Source organism: Procambarus clarkii, chromosome 59, assembly GCF_040958095.1.
Source record: "Procambarus clarkii isolate CNS0578487 chromosome 59, FALCON_Pclarkii_2.0, whole genome shotgun sequence".
Classification (NCBI taxonomy): domain Eukaryota; kingdom Metazoa; phylum Arthropoda; class Malacostraca; order Decapoda; family Cambaridae; genus Procambarus; species Procambarus clarkii.
Window position 1 is genome coordinate 14,756,306 of NC_091208.1, and position 16,146 is coordinate 14,772,451.

Here is a 16,146-nt window from a genome sequence, read left to right on the forward strand (position 1 = left end):
ATTGTAGAATTTACTGTATTAGGTTGTGGAACATCATGTAATTTTTCCTAGAATTGTGTAGTGTTGCGTCAGCCACGCACGGGGGATAAAATTTCCACATACCTGTAGATCTATCACCAATGTAACCATTTACTTTCCTTTATTAGGAATAATAATTTAGTAATAGGTTTTTCTTTTAGTATACAATAGTTTACTGGAATTTCTTTACCCAGCTTAATCGCTGTTCCAGTAAATCATATCATAATCTAATATCATTTCCACCACCAAGCCCGTATTGTTTATTTGTGCCGTCTACATTAACTGACGTGCACTGTAAGAATTAAACATCACAGCATAGTGAATTTATCTGAACCATCAAGAGTGTTCATACACACCCCCTTCCCTATTTAGCGTTAATAAATAAATATAATTTATGCTCGAATCCTCACGGCGAGCTATTGCACATGCGCGACTTTGGGGAAGAAGGAGAAGGGAGAGGACTCTCGCCATATTTGCGATCAACAAGTGGTGCTCCGTAGCGGTCCAACAAATCTTACCATCCTGAAGACATCTTTACATCCATAGACGTTAGATTGAGGACGCAGCTTACCAGAATCACGGACACCAGTTCGGCAGGCATTTTTACCTCATTTATTCTATTTAATGAGCTCTTAAATAAGATCATGTAGGTGCCATGTCGTTATGATGCGGGCGTATAAAATAATCTCATGTAAGTGCAGCTCTTTCCCCTCCAAATATTTAGATATTACCATATATGTGTGTGAATACTAGTTTGTAGGTGGAAATTATGGAATTATCATTATTGCAGCATGGGCAACATTCCTGAGGAAGCGTGTGACCACCATACCCTCACGTGTGCCAAGTAACACTATCTCAGACTGTTTCCAGCCTGGCGTACAGTGGACTGCATCTACGTCCCCTGTCACAGCTGAGACATAATCAGTTTTCATTGTAGATAGTATTTTATTATTCAGAGTCCACATACATATCTATATATATGATACTGCCATATATGCATTATTAATCTTCATATTGCAGTAGTATTTTGCATTACATATTTTACTCATTATCTATGTGTGTGCATATTATATTTATTTTTATTATTGCATAATATATGTTCCACATAGATTAATCTTATAGAATACCCCCCCAAAATGTGTCATGGGAGGCTGGCTCTAGAATTATATAATTTACAGTCATTGCTTAATTAATAGAATTTATTTATATAATCATATATATATATCACTGATTTTCTCATTTAATTTCTCATTCTGGTCCTTCGAGCAATCTTAGAATTTATCATTAATTTACATTCATATAATTATACATTTTCTTAATATTATACTGGAGCCAGCTTTCCCCACATATTTTATGGTCCTTCGAACCAGATTCTTGTGATCAATCACGAACCAGCATCAGTAGTAGAATTAGTAGAATATAGCCAGAAGTTAGATCTACACTTCATTAATATTCATTTTTCATCCCTGATAACATTATACTCTTTAATTAGGGAGTATTATCAGGTACTAGGATAGAATTTATGGCAGCATATCTGCCACTCAGAATATAGGGCAGCATATCTGCCACATTCATAGAATTTATGGCAAAATATCTGCCACTCGGAATTTAGGGCAGCATATCTGCCAGTCATAAAATTTACGGCAGCATATCTGCCACTCATAGAATTTTTGACAGCATATCTGTCACTCATAGAATCCATGGCAACATACCTGCCACATATATAGAATTATGGCAGTAAAATATCTGCCACATATATAATCATTTATAGTAGTAGAATAATTGGCATACATATATATAATCACTTTTATATACTCTATATAACTCAAAAATTATAAAAACACAAAAAATAGCACTATCCTGAATCTGCACATTAGTAGTATTATAGTATTTTATGCCAATTCATGTAGAATAGAATGCTTAGACTGGAATTGTACTTTGTAGTGTACAACTCTAGCCTAACTCATTATTACTAGCCAACCTAGTTAGGTAGAATTATTAGTAGACTAGCATTAAACAAGGCAGTTCAACCTAGTCAACATTTATTTTGTGCAAACCCAAGTCAGGGTAGGACTTATCATTATTTTACACAAATTGTGTTTTTACATCTTATTATATATATTGCCTGAGTACATTTTGAGTGTTATTGAAGTGTCACTACCCATCCAAAGCTGATTATGAGGAGCTAAGCAAAGGAATTCCTGTAGACACTGAAATATCACTCAAATATTAGCTGTTTACTATTAGGTAGTGTGACGATAATCTCCTTCAAGAGATTGAGCCTGCTCTTCCCTCCAAAATTACGTCTTCACAATTATATAAAAAGACTATGGAAGAAATGTCCAACAACGACAACAACACCATCAAGGCTTGCAAGGGTGAGCAGAAACGTATGCAGCCCGCCACCTGTTCGGACCCAAATCACCAAACTACCCGTTGATCGCTACGGCTCCGCTGATTGGTCGCCGGTCTGGCTGCACCTGCACTCGCCCCCCAATACTACCCGATGTCTGGGGTCGCCCCAACATCAGTCTTCAGAATGTTCCGTGCTTTCGTAGCCAGCACTCCTCCCAGCTAGACTCTAGAGTGTACTGAGAGAGGTGGTGGCTTTAAGCCAATATTCCAGCACCTCCCACTTACCTTTGTGTTGCACTTCTTGTTATTTTGCCTTAACGTAACTTTTCATTTTGTCATTTAAGAATTCTTATTATTTTGATTCATTGATTTTATTATAAGAATTTGTTTGTGCATTATTTTCATGTTTTGATTTATTTAACGTCATTAAAATTTCATTGTTAAAGTTTTACTTGTGTTTTGTGTGTCTTCTCCTTACCTTACCACAGACGAAGTTCCAGTTTTTCTATTTTTTTTATAACTATGTGACGAGGCCATACCCCTAGCCTTAAACAGCCGAACACCAACGCGTTACCGTCACAAGTTATATGGGGGCCTGTCCTAGGAGCTTCACTCAGGTACTGGTGCCAAGTGGTAATTTATGGTAAGCGTATTTAACTTTGTTAACGTAGCTTTACTATTTTTCATTCAATTTCATTTTTTATAAGGTGCGGTGTATTGTGCATTACGAGAGTAACATATAGTGAAGGTGAGACAACTTTGGATTACGTGGTGACTGTAGGCCTCAGTCATACTCTTAATTGGTCATCTCTCCCTCCATGTTATTACTCGTATTTACCATCTATGTCCCTTGAATATTTCTCATTCTGACAGATCATATTGGTACCCTGGTACTGTGGTCTGCCCCGGGTCAAGAGTACCCAATCTTCTGCAATCTGACTGTAGGAGGACAAAGAGGGCCATAGTTCCTCTAGCTCGAACTTTAGTTGCTGAATTGGGACCTCAGCAGCAGTTCTCGTCACCAGTTGACACCTCGCACCCCTACACGTCAGTCAGAGATGATGATACATACAACGGTAGGGAATTAGCTTATTTTTTTCAGAGCACAAAAGTTCGCTAATTCTGTAAGTATCATATTAAATTCAGTAGGAAAAACTTGCTTTATGTCCTATAGAGACTTGGCAAGGTATGCCTACATCCTTGGACTACCAACTTTACTTTTGAAGCATTTAACTGTTTCATTTGTTTTCGAAACTTTGTTTCATTTGTTAGTAGGATTTTCTTGCCCTTATTCTCTTACATGAGTACCGGGTACAAGATTTCCTGCGCCCTTGATTTAATTTAATCATTTAATATCTTTCACTTAACGTTAATTGTTAAAGATCACACAGGATAGGTACCAGTTGCCACGTTGTCCTGTTTCTGACATTTCATTATTGAACATTCGTGTACCTTTATTTGCTAATTTCACCATGTTTCGTCTCCAAACTTTCCGTGCAAATCCAGCAGGTGAAATAGGGACTTTAAGTCGTGCCAAGAGGACTGAATTACAAACTCTTGCACATGAGTATCAACTAGAAGTTCCCTACCAAGCCAACAAAAATGACCTACACAACCTGTTGCTGGATTACTATTTAGAGCAAGGTAAGATAGACTCTGAAACACATGAAACTTACTATATTGCAGAGAAAACTGACTTGGCAGCGATGAAACTTAAACTAGAGCTGGCCAAGATTGAACGTGAGCAGCAAAGAGAAGCAGCTGCCATACGAAGGGAAGAACACGAACGCGAAGCCGCTTTGAGGAGAGACGAACAAGAACGCGAAGCTGCTTTGAGGAGAGAAGAACACGAACGTGAGGTCGCCTTGCTCCATGAACGTGAGAGAGTACAGCTTGAAACAAAACAACGCGAGTTGGAAATACAACGCGAACATGACAAGCAACAAGCAACTCTGGCTCTAGAGTGTCGTCAACGTGAAATCGCCTTGGAAACTTCACACTTCACTCAACGCCAGCAAGCTACTGCAAATCTTCCCGTCAGTTTTAATATATCACATGCAAGTAAGTTAATGCCATCCTTTGTAGAAGCAGAAGTTGATGTGTTTTTTACCACCTTTGAAACCCTTGCTAATCAACTCAGTTGGCCTGTCGACCAATGGGCCACACTTCTCAGAGTCCATCTTACAGGTAGAGCTGCAGTCACACTCAGTACTTTGGCGTCTGAGAATGACTACTACACTCTGAAACAAGCAGTGTTGGACGCCTACCTCCTCTCTACTGAAAGTTATAGAAGGAAATTCCGTGACCACCTGAAGGCAAGTACCACTACCTTCCTCGAGTTTGCTAACACGAAACGGAGGTATTTCATGAAATGGCTGGAAGCAGCACATGTCTCTACTTTTACAGAACTCGTCAACCTGATGCTTGTTGAAGAATTCTTGAGACGTGTGCCGCCTCCTGTCCGCCTCTACTTAGCAGATAAAGAAGAAACCGACTACCTGAAGTGTGCTAAGTCGGCTGACACTTACAGCCTCATCCACCGGCTGACACCTGAACCATCCTCCAGTAAGAAGTCGTGGTACAGTTACGAGAAGGTGAGCCCCGATCAAGCTGGTTCACAACTGTACTGCAAGTATTGTAGACTCTATGGACATACCATAGACAAGTGTGGTAAGTCTCAATACAAGGGAACCACTGACCAACAACGACCCAAACCAACTCCTCCTAAGTCCGGTAAGCCTGTGATGAATGTTGGTGTTGATGTTAATGATCTTTCTCTTTTCAGTAACCACCTGTATACTGGAACTGTCTCTGCCAACGGTTCAAATCCGGAGGGACGTTTCAAATTGAAGATCTTGAGGGACACAGCGGCTCTACAATCGATCATCTTGAAGTCGGCTGTGCCCAACATAGTCTACACCGGGGAAACGGTCTTCATCACTGACCTCACTGCTACTACTCCATACCCTCTCGCCAGAGTCCACCTGGATTGTCCCTACGTGAACGGGGAAGTCCAAGTCGCCGTCAGGGAAAAGCCTTTTCCCATGCCTGGAGTGCAACTTCTCCTAGGCAACGACTTGGCAGAAGACCTGCAACCAACCAACCTGATCGTCATGGACAAACCCCAGGTGTGTAACTCTGTGCCAAGTAACCCTATTCTTGAGTATGTTCCAGCAGAGGTTCAAGAGAGTGAAGTTTCTCCTCCGGTTCTCGTGACCACCCGTGCACAAGCCGCACGTCCACAGCCAGCTGACTCTACTGCTACCGCTGTCCCTCAAGACCCTCAGAAACTACCCCCGCATCTGACCAAGTTGGAGTTCCGTAAGTTGCAGAGGGAAGATCTTACTTTAACACCATTGTTTTTCCAGGCTGAGACTCAACCCGACAGTATTCCTGGGTTCTTCCTAGAGAACGACTTGCTCTACCGCAGATATAGACCCAGTAAACTGAAGGAGGAGGACGATTGGGCCAACACCGAACAACTTGTGATTCCCACCAGCCTGCGGCCCACTATTCTACACCTGGCCCATGGAGCATTCTCCCACTACGGCTTCAACAAGACTTACCATGGGATTCGCCAAGACTACTACTGGCCAGGTATGGTAAATAACGTCAAACAGTACGTAAAACAGTGTCATACATGTCAGATGGCAGGCAAACCGAACGTCTCCATTCCCAGAGCACCACTGATTCCCATACAGGTGCCTGCGGAACCTTTCCACAGACTCATAATAGACTGTGTTGGTCCTTTACCTCGGACCAGTTCAGGTAACGCCTACATCCTAACCATCCTGTGTCCTACCACCAGATTTCCCATAGCAGTTCCAGTGAAGAACATCACGGCTGCTACGGTTATCAAACATCTACTGAAGATCTTCACTCAATACGGATTTCCCAGGGAGATTCAAAGTGACTGTGGCACCAACTTCACCAGTGATCTCTTCAAAAGGACACTGGAGGAGTTCAACATCAAACAGGTATTGTCCAGCCCCTATCATCCTGCTTCACAGGGTTCTCTTGAACGTAGTCATCAGACCATCAAAGCACTCTTGAAAAAGTTTTGTAGTGAAACCTCAAAGGATTGGGATAAGCAGATTGACCTAATAATGTGTATTTTCAGAAGTCTCCCCAATGAGTCCCTAGGAGTATCTCCTTATGAGATGCTCTACGGCCGTAAGTGCCGTACTCCCCTTAAGGCTTTCAAAGACTCTCTCAGAGATGCCACCTTCAGTGAGCATCAGAATGTGCCCCAGTTTCTTCAAAACCTTCAGCACATTCTAGAGAGAGTCCACCGCTTTGCCCATGATAATCTATTGAAAGCCCAGGTGAGAATGAAGACTCATTACGACCAGACCAGCAAAGTAAGAAAATTCAAGCCGGGAGACTTCGTCCTTGCTTATTTCCCTATCCCAGGTTCACCTTTACAAAACAAATTTTCAGGACCCTACTGCGTCAAAGAGTGCAGGAATAATAATAATTATGTGATAGAGACTCCAGATAGGCGGCGGAAGACCCAGCTGTGCCACGTCAACCTCCTGAAGCAATATAATGGTACTCCTCCCACTGTCTTGACTAATTATTCCACATTCACAGAACCCTACATCCACAGTGAGACCTTCCCAGCTTCTTCTCCCGAAAGCACTGACAAGGAGTCGGCGCTTTCTAATTCCAAAATCCTTAATGATCTTCCCAAATGCTTTCAGGATAATAATCGTGCTCCTATGCCCTCTTCTAATTCCACTCTCACCTCGTCAGATAAGCCCTTCATCCTCCATGTCGACGCCAATGGTACCGACGTGGGTGGTGTCGTGATGCAGCAACGAGGCGAGAAGAATACACCTGTCAGCGACTACTGCTACAAGGATCTACGGAACAATTGGCAAGGAGCTACTCTTCCTCATCCTGAAGCTTCAGCACTTCACTCCACACCTGAAAAGTGCTCGGTCCACCATCAATACGGACCACACCACCCTACACCTCCTGCAGCACGCCCACTTCTCATCTCAACGTCTTCTACTATGGGCTTGCTACCTGCAGAAATTCAACCTGGAGACACGCTATACCAAGAGTCTGACAACATCTTAGCCCATGATCTCTCCAGAGTTTATGAAGTAGAAGCGACTCCATCCATTACTCCACCACATAACGACGTACTTCTTCCAGAACCGCAGGCTTCGGGGGAGAGTTGTGACGATAATCTCCTTCAAGAGATTGAGCCTGCTCTTCCCTCCAAAATTACGTCTTCACAATTATATAAAAAGACTATGGAAGAAATGTCCAACAACGACAACAACACCATCAAGGCTTGCAAGGGTGAGCAGAAACGTATGCAGCCCGCCACCTGTTCGGACCCAAATCACCAAACTACCCGTTGATCGCTACGGCTCCGCTGATTGGTCGCCGGTCTGGCTGCACCTGCACTCGCCCCCCAATACTACCCGATGTCTGGGGTCGCCCCAACATCAGTCTTCAGAATGTTCCGTGCTTTCGTAGCCAGCACTCCTCCCAGCTAGACTCTAGAGTGTACTGAGAGAGGTGGTGGCTTTAAGCCAATATTCCAGCACCTCCCACTTACCTTTGTGTTGCACTTCTTGTTATTTTGCCTTAACGTAACTTTTCATTTTGTCATTTAAGAATTCTTATTATTTTGATTCATTGATTTTATTATAAGAATTTGTTTGTGCATTATTTTCATGTTTTGATTTATTTAACGTCATTAAAATTTCATTGTTAAAGTTTTACTTGTGTTTTGTGTGTCTTCTCCTTACCTTACCACAGACGAAGTTCCAGTTTTTCTATTTTTTTTTATAACTATGTGACGAGGCCATACCCCTAGCCTTAAACAGCCGAACACCAACGCGTTACCGTCACAGGTAGGTAAGCTAACCACTACGTAAGGTAGGATTCACATAGCCTAACTGAAGAATCAGATATTAGGCTATTAATAACTGTACTGGTTCCACGTATATATGAATCAGTACGCCAGTTATTTACATTACCAAGCCATGGCACCAACTAAGCCAAAATCCACAGGAAGTGCACCAGAAGAAATGTCCAGCAATTGCTTATTATATTTTAGATCATACACGAGTCACAAAGGCCATGTGACTAGACAGTTGAATAAGTGTGATCAGCTGGTACAATCAGGTGCCACAGCCAAAGTATTAGAAAATCTCATAGAGACGGCCAAGCAAAAGTTGCAAAAAACAAATGAGGCTGCAGATGACTATCTCAGAGTCCTCATGCAACAGAATGCTGAGCCAGATCAACTAGATACCTTCCATGCCGAGATGGAGAAGTTTGAGGAGGGTACCCAAGATCATCTAAATAGATTAACACAAGCTCTAGAAAAATTGCAGAGCGACTCAGTTTCTCAAAATATTCTAACCACAAGTGAAACACTACAGGAAGTTCGTCTTCCTACAATTGATCTCCTTCACTTCCATGGTAGAGATGATGAGAATTTTGAATGCTATTGGAAAACATTCGACTCCTTAGTAAACTCTAAGAAATCTATTAGCAAACCTAATACATTCCTCTATTTGCAAAGTACCCTAGAGGGTGAAGCAAAAGCAGTTGTCGAACACCTAGTCCCTAGTGATGAGGACTACGATACTGCTATTCAGTTACTAGAAGTTAATTACAGCAATAAAGAAATTGCTATTGCTAATCTTTATTACAAGTTAAGAGCGATGCCTACACCAGATACCACCCCTGAAGTTCTACAAGAATTTAGGCTCCAGGTAGAGTCTCTAATCAAAGCTCTAGGTGTCAAAGCAGATGTACCTAAAGCAGAGTGGGTATTGAAATTAGAAATACAGAGTAAGTTTCCTAAGGAGATTCTAGCATCCATCTGTTCCCATTATGAAACAGATATCCTATCCTTAGATGAAATTTTCGAGGGATTAAGGATAACAGTTAATCGACTGAGAGCTCATGAGAAAATAATATCTGACACTGACAAATCAACCACTGATAAAACAGTCAAATCCAAAGGTACCTATGAACGGCCTAATAAATCTAAAACCGCTACTTCCACTCCAAGATGGAAGAATACTACAGTAGGTACCTACACTATCAGCCCTTCTAAACCTGTAGTCCATAAGTCACCCAAGTTAGTGACTCCTACATCTACTACAGGAAGGAGATGCTGTCTCTTTTGCCAAGAGAGTCATACTATTTATCAGTGTCAAAACTTTCCTGATCGCGTTTCTAGGATAAAGCGCCTCAAGGAATTGCACAAGTGCACCAGGTGCTTGTTGCAACACGATCCTAATACATGCACCACCCCATTACACATAGGTAACAGGTGCCACCAGGATCAATATCATTCAGCATTGTGTGGAGTTGATAGGCCAAAATCACCAAAACTCCAGGTGGAACAGGATACTTCCACCATTGTGCAGTGTTGTAAGGTACGACAGGAGGTTAAGGTGCTGAACACCAAGTCTCGTAATAATGCCGTATTACCTACTGCACAACTACAATTAAATAGTAAGAATTCTAGAATCACTACAAGAGGTCTATTCGACCAGGGATCCCAAAGAACGTTCATCACTCAACAAGCAGCTAACCAGCTGAAACTTAAACCCTTGTGTAAGGTGACATTGAACATATCAGGATTCCTAGCAGATACTGGACCTTAAGAATTGGAAGTAGTACAACCACTAGTACGCCTAGGTGGTTATGTCCGACCTGTTAAGGCCATAGTAGTTAATCACATCCCTCTTGACATGAATGTCAAAGGTCTAAGGGACACAGCCAAATCTTTACAGAAAAATAGAATTAAGTTGGCTGACTCCAAGATAACGTCTGACCACCTCACCAATGTAGATCTATTAGTAGGGGCAGACCATTATTATCAGTTCATTACTGGAACTACAAGCCAGCATGGAATGAACTTGTTGAGTTCAGCAGGGGGCTACTTACTTTCAGATAGAGTCCTGAACCTGAGAAAGCCTATGCCAGCTGACAACCAACATTAATTCCAGATTGAGTCTGGTACAATTAGTACTAGCCGAGTTGGTTTCTATGGATCTCAGTGGATTAATCAGTGGTCAGTAGCCTACGAATTAGCTGCAGGTCACCGCGACAAATACCATTGACCCCACTGTAGAACCAGAACTATTCTCGACAGTAATAATTGACCACATTCAGTCTTCATAGCATTTCATAACATCTTATCGCCTTTATAGTATCTTAGGTAAGTCTTCCAGAAAAGACTGCATTTATATCAAGTCGTCTGGACTAGGATTTAGTAATCCATTTAATATGATACACCTGCAGGGTTGTATCAGTTTTGTTTGAGCTCCTTCTGCTTTCTTGTCTCTGCCCACAAGCATCTTAGAGACAGTTTGGAGAAGTATCTTAGCACAAGCAAAATTGAACTTTACAACAGCCTGTAGGTGAACATTTACCAGAAGACAATAAGCAGTGAAACAAATGGTTTCTCATAATATAAACTCATCCTATCTTTTTCCAGATTGAGTCTGGTACAATTATTACTAGCCGAGTTAGTTTCTATGGATCTCAGTGAATAAATCAGTGACTAGTAGCCTAAACCGGTTCACGTCACAGAGACACATGTCATTGACCCACTGTAGACCCAGAACTATTCTCGACAGTAATAATTGACCACATTCAGTCTTCATATAAGTTATCATGTGCTTAATTATAACTCCAGAGAGTTATAGTACTCCAGTGCTATACTCCAGTATATAGTACATTTACTCCAGGTGGAGTAAATCCTAATCTACTTAGGTAGATTAGGAACATTAGTTAGGGTCAGCTGAGTGCAAGTTAAATCTGTACTCACTATAGCATACCACTGACTGCATTTATAGACTGATGCTCATATACTCAGTTCTCTATTTTATCTAGAACTTAGCTAGGTTAGGAATTTAGTTGTAATCATTGCATAGCCTAAATTACTTTGCACATCAAGAACTACACATTAGGCTAAATTTAATCTTGTATAAATACTTAGAATTTTTCATTTGATGTTAGTGCCTAGTAACTAATCCAGTTACATGCCACTGCGACCCTAGACACTGATCTCACTGTAGATTCAGTATCTCCTTGATCTCAGACATAGAATAATTAATCATTACATAGATGTACCCGTGACAACAGATCATACCTGTCACACAGATCCGGGACATTCGTTATGTACATACTAACCTACTAACATATAAGAATGTAATTTCAGGGAAAAGGAATAGGTACGTTAGTACTTAACATTGAACTACGACCCGTAATTTCCCGCCCCGGAATTATGTTGGAAATTTCCAACAGTTATTTTCATCCCTAATACAACAGGATATATTTCCTGTATTAGGCTTCATACACATCTAATGTTCATTTAATAATCCTTAATACCACAGGATGTATTTTCTGTATTAAGAGAAATAATTGACTAACACTACTAATATGTAGTTTAGTATTGTACAATTTACTGTATTAGGTTGTGGAACATCATGTAATTTCTCCTAGAATTGTGTAGTGTTGCGTCAGCCACGCACGGGGGATAAAATTTCCACATACCTGTAGATCTATCACCAATGTAACCATTTACTTTCCTTTATTAGGAATAATAATTTAGTAATTGGTTTACTTTTAGTATACAATAGTTTACTGGAATTTCTTTACCCAGCTTAATCGCTGTTCCAGTAAATCATATCATAATCTAACATCATTTCCACCACCAAGCCCGTATTGTTTATTTGTGCCGTCTACATTAACTGACGTGCACTGTAAGAATTAAACATCACAGCATAGTGAATTTATCTGAACCATCAAGAGTGTTCATACACACCCCCTTCCCTATTTAGCGTTAATAAATAAATATAATTTATGCTCGAATCCTCACGGCGAGCTATTGCACATGCGCGACTTTGGGGAAGAAGGAGAAGGGAGAGGACTCTCGCCATATTTGCGATCAACAAGTGGTGCTCCGTAGCGGTCCAACAAATCTTACCATCCTGAAGACATCTTTACATCCATAGATGTTAGATTGAGGACGCAGCTTACCAGAATCACGGACACCAGTTCGGCAGGCATTTTTACCTTATTTGTTCTATTTAACGAGCTCTTAAATAAGATCATGTAGGTGCCATGTCGTTATGATGCGGGCGTATAAAATAATCTCATGTAAGTGCAGCTCTTTCCCCTCCAAATATTTAGATATTACCGTATATGTGTGTGAATACTAGTTTGGAGGTGGAAATTGTGGAATTATCATTATTGCAGCATGGTGCAACATTCCTGAGGAAGCGTGTGACCGCCATACCCTCACGTGTGCCAAGTAACACTATCTCAGACTGTTTCCAGCCTGGCGTACAGTGGACTGCATCTACGTCCCCTGTCACAGCTGAGACATAATCAGTTTTCATTGTAGATAGTATTTTATTATTCAGAGTCCATATACATATCTATGCAATTGACGATCACAAAACACTGATCATTTTATGCGGAAAATCCACGGAGAAATATGAAATGAGGTGAACGTTTCGGCTTGTTAAAGCCTTTGTCAACACCAGACTGACTAAGGAGAAGGGAAGGGGGAGGATATATAGGCCGACACCTGACCAACCCATCCCTAGGAAAAGAATTAACCAAAAACAGGTATAGCTTAGCTTAGAATGGTCAAAGAGGATTAAGCGGTCAGAGAATAAGGATGAAAGATTAAAGAAAAGCCTCATGAACACACAATATATGAATATACAATTATAATGAGACATTGTAAGCCTCTCTATCAGAGTTGTTTCTTAAACTGTATATTATAACTATTATAACTTAATTATTATTAAGTTATAATAAGTGCAATATTATAACTTAAAAATGGATCAAGTTTGTACATACCAGTACTAACATTAAGAAGATATGGACACTGACTGATTAGAGCAGACTCAATCAAATTCCGTTCCACGAAATCCCCACAATTGGTAATGCTTTTTGCCCCATTCTAGTTGATATTGTGATCGCATGAACTCGTATGTAGATACAATACATTAGACGTTTGGGCAGTTCTAATTCTATAAGCATGTTGTGACAACCGCAATTGTAAGGACTTTCCTGTTTGTCCAAGGTACACAGAATCACAATCATTGCAGGGAATCGAATACACACAACCTGCTGTGTCAGGGGAGTTTTTTATTAAATTGGATTTGATCGTACGATCGTACGATATTTGATCGGCTTTGGAACAAGCCGAAACGTTCACCTCATTTCATATTTCTCTGTGGATTTTCCGCATACATATCTATATATCTGATACTGCCATTTATGCATTATTAATCTTCATATTGCAGTAGTATTTTGCATTACATATTTTACTCATTATCTATGTGTGTGCATATTATATTTATTCTTATTATTGCATAATATATGTTCCACATAGATTAATCTTATAGAATACCCCCACCAAAATGTGTCATGGGAGGCTGGCTCTAGAATTATATAATTTACAGTCATTGCTTAATTAATAGAATTTATTTATATAATCATAGATTTATAAGTCACTGATTTTCTCATTTAATTACTCATTCTGGTCCTTCGAGCTATCTTAGAATTTATCATTAATAATTTACATTCATATAATTATACATTTTTTTAATATTATACTGGAGCCAGCTTGTGACGCTGAACCCCGGTTCATTCCGAACACAGCGATTACACAACACATAACACCTTGCCTCAGCAACCGTTACTACCACCGTGTACTCACCGTGTACTTCAATACACACCAGACCCTTGAGGCGTACCACTAGGTTTGTACTGGAACACAATGAGTGAACATATGGAAGGTATTTAAAGACCGTCATGTTTTGTCATTTAATTACAAGAATAGACTCTGACAATTAATAACATATTATCATACTCTATTAGGTAAATACACTTCCAATACCCATAGACCACTTGACCTCCGCGGTCACCACTTGCACTCATAACTTCCGCCTAAGTCCCTAATACGGATTGATTACTACAACGCTCCACACCCGGTTAGTCTTTCATTCAATACTCACATACTGTAGACTTAACTTGGTCACTAAGATCACATCAGGTTCTCGCATAGCAGTCTGCTACACTTCGCTGCTGCCGCAAACGGAGATCCAGAGGACTTCTCAGTTCCACTCCCACAATCAGACTGCCTCCAATCAGCCATCTACCTCAAACATTTCACCCCGCCTCTCAAGGAAGGTATAATCCGATTAACCTTATCCCTAGAGCGGTAACCTTGTTCCTAGAAGCCTGAAACCTCTTTCCAGGAATTATTAATTTGGCTAAGGAGCTGCGGTCTTAATCCATTGACCTTTCTTAGATATGTGATCCATAGTCTGTCTACTTAACATGTACTTCCAATCATCATTCATTAAGTGTTGTAGTAATGATCCTCTAGCTAATAATCCCTACTAACTTGTGGATTACAACAAGCTTTCCCCACAGTCCCAATCTTCTCTTTAATCGGTATTTAAATACTACATAACAAGTGAATGAGAAAGAAATGTCCAAAATCTGAACAATGTTGCAGTGTAATAAGTAGGAAGACGTGTTGCAACATCAACATGCATTGTAGTAGTGAAGTTGAGGGCTAGAACCGTCCCAAACCCGAGGAGAACCTCAGGGATTGAACTCGGTCATAGTCAAAATTGGGTGTGGGACTCCGTAGAATGGGACGGGTTGCGTCATGGGGGACGTTGTGGGTCACAGAGGGTAAAATGTATGGGACAGGTACCGTCAGGGTGGACGTTGAGGGTCATATGTGGGGGTAAGAGAGTGAGGGGAAATCGAACGGGATGTAAAATGCGCGGACAGAATCCCAAAACGTGCGGACGTGATTCCAAAACGTGCGGACGGGATGCAAAATGGGAGACCATAGATTGGGACGGGGTGTGTCAGGGGGGACGTTGTGGATCATGTATGTATAATGTGTGCTCTACATGGGCAGAAAGTGTTGAGAGAGAGAGAGAGAGAGAGAGAGAGAGAGAGCAGACTCTCTTAAGATGTGAATTTGGGGAGGGAGCAGTTGGCAGAGAAAGTCTGTTTTAAGTAACAATGCACGTGTGTGTATAGGATGAGGGCATTAGTTAGGTGTCAGACCAGGTCGTGTTGAGAGCCGCACCAGGGGCGGATGTGGTCCATTAATTAATTAAATTAACCTTAATCGTTTTTCAAAGGGCCAAGTCTGGGAGGTGTGTACTGTCCACCATTCAGTGGCTAACTGAAAGACTATCTCCAGTAGCGGGTGTGGTCATATGTCCCACCCTCCCCTCACTCCCCTCCCATGCAGCTGCCAGTCATCAATTCCCCACTTCACATTACCCCAGCCCGCTATAAACGAGGTGAACACATTATATATATATATATATATATATATATATATATATATATATATATATATATATATATATATATATATATATATATATGTCGTACCTAGTAGCCAGAACGCACTTCTCAGCCTACTATGCAAGGCCAAATTTGCCTAATAAGCCAAGTTTTCATGAATTAATGTGTATTCGATTACCTAACCTACCTAACCTAACCTAACCTAACTTTCTCGGCTACCTAACCTAACCTAACCGATAATGATAGGTTAGGTTAGGTTAGGTAGGGTTGGTTAGGTTCGGTCATATATCTACGTTAATTTTGACTCCAATAAAAAAAATTGACCTCAAACATAATGAAATGGGTAGCTTTATGAATTTCATAAGAAAAAAATTAGAGAAAATATATTAATTCAGGAAAACTTGGCTTATTAGGCAAATCGGGCCT

General features: G+C 40.8%; 1 protein-coding gene across 1 annotated transcript; it reads left to right on the top strand.

Annotated features, from left to right (window-relative positions):
* The first annotated feature begins 8,378 nt into the window (after positions 1–8,378).
* Positions 8,379–10,019, top strand: LOC138353721 (uncharacterized). The gene has a single exon (XM_069307106.1). The coding sequence runs from the start codon at positions 8,379–8,381 to the stop codon at positions 10,017–10,019; it is 1,641 nt and encodes a 546-aa protein (XP_069163207.1).
* The last annotated feature ends 6,127 nt before the right edge of the window (positions 10,020–16,146 follow it).

Bases quoted from the DNA above. Each gene is read 5' to 3' on its own strand.
- LOC138353721 (XM_069307106.1), top strand. From the start codon at position 8,379: ATGGCACCAACTAAGCCAAAATCCACAGGAAGTGCACCAGAAGAAATG.